The sequence below is a fragment of the Phaethon lepturus genome, unplaced genomic scaffold (assembly GCF_000687285.1).
Source record: "Phaethon lepturus isolate BGI_N335 unplaced genomic scaffold, ASM68728v1 scaffold1043, whole genome shotgun sequence".
In the NCBI taxonomy this organism is placed as follows: Eukaryota; Metazoa; Chordata; class Aves; order Phaethontiformes; family Phaethontidae; genus Phaethon; species Phaethon lepturus.
In genome coordinates, this window is record NW_010528156.1 from 27473 (window position 1) to 27950 (window position 478).

Genomic DNA, 478 nt, shown 5'->3' on the forward strand with positions numbered 1-478 from the left:
CTTTGCATTATGCTTTCATTAAGCAGTGGTGCCTGATAAACAATCTGTTCCACCTCTCCTCTAGAGCTGAGAAGGAGATATTCAATAGAACAGGTGTTAGGTTTGGGTGGTTGTGGTCCCCTCCCTTCGTCTATTTCTTTAGTCTCTTCTTTATCTTCTCTCTGAGTGAGCTTATTGTACTCTACCCGCACTTCGCACATGCGGCCCGGTTCTCTCCCCTTCCTGAGTCCCCTCACAGCTGCTTTGCGACGAGCACTCCGCCAGCCCCGGTGCCCGGGCGCACTGCTGGAGTTTCAAGCGATCGCCCCACGGACAGCGGCCGTGCCTCTTCCCGTCCTCAAAGCCAACACCTAGTCAGGAACTCTCGCTGATAAGCAAGCGGAAACTTAAATCTTTCCCAAAAAGTTCTGTGAAACTGCGCTTCTACCCGATTTCTTGTTCAAACAAGTGTCTGAAGCGCCGCATGGGGAACCCGCAG

General features: G+C 52.3%; 1 protein-coding gene across 1 annotated transcript in view; it reads right to left on the bottom strand.

Annotated features, from left to right (window-relative positions):
• The window catches only part of LOC104618068 (ras-related and estrogen-regulated growth inhibitor-like protein), a gene marked incomplete at its 5' end in the record, with an annotated part of 8488 nt that extends 8138 nt beyond the window's left edge, over nucleotides 1–350 (bottom strand). The window contains one exon of the mRNA XM_010283572.1: nucleotides 186–350. Coding sequence (XP_010281874.1) covers nucleotides 186–350 — 165 coding nt within the window. The remainder of the gene's footprint in view (nucleotides 1–185) is intronic.
• Between the last annotated feature and the right edge of the window lie 128 nt (nucleotides 351–478).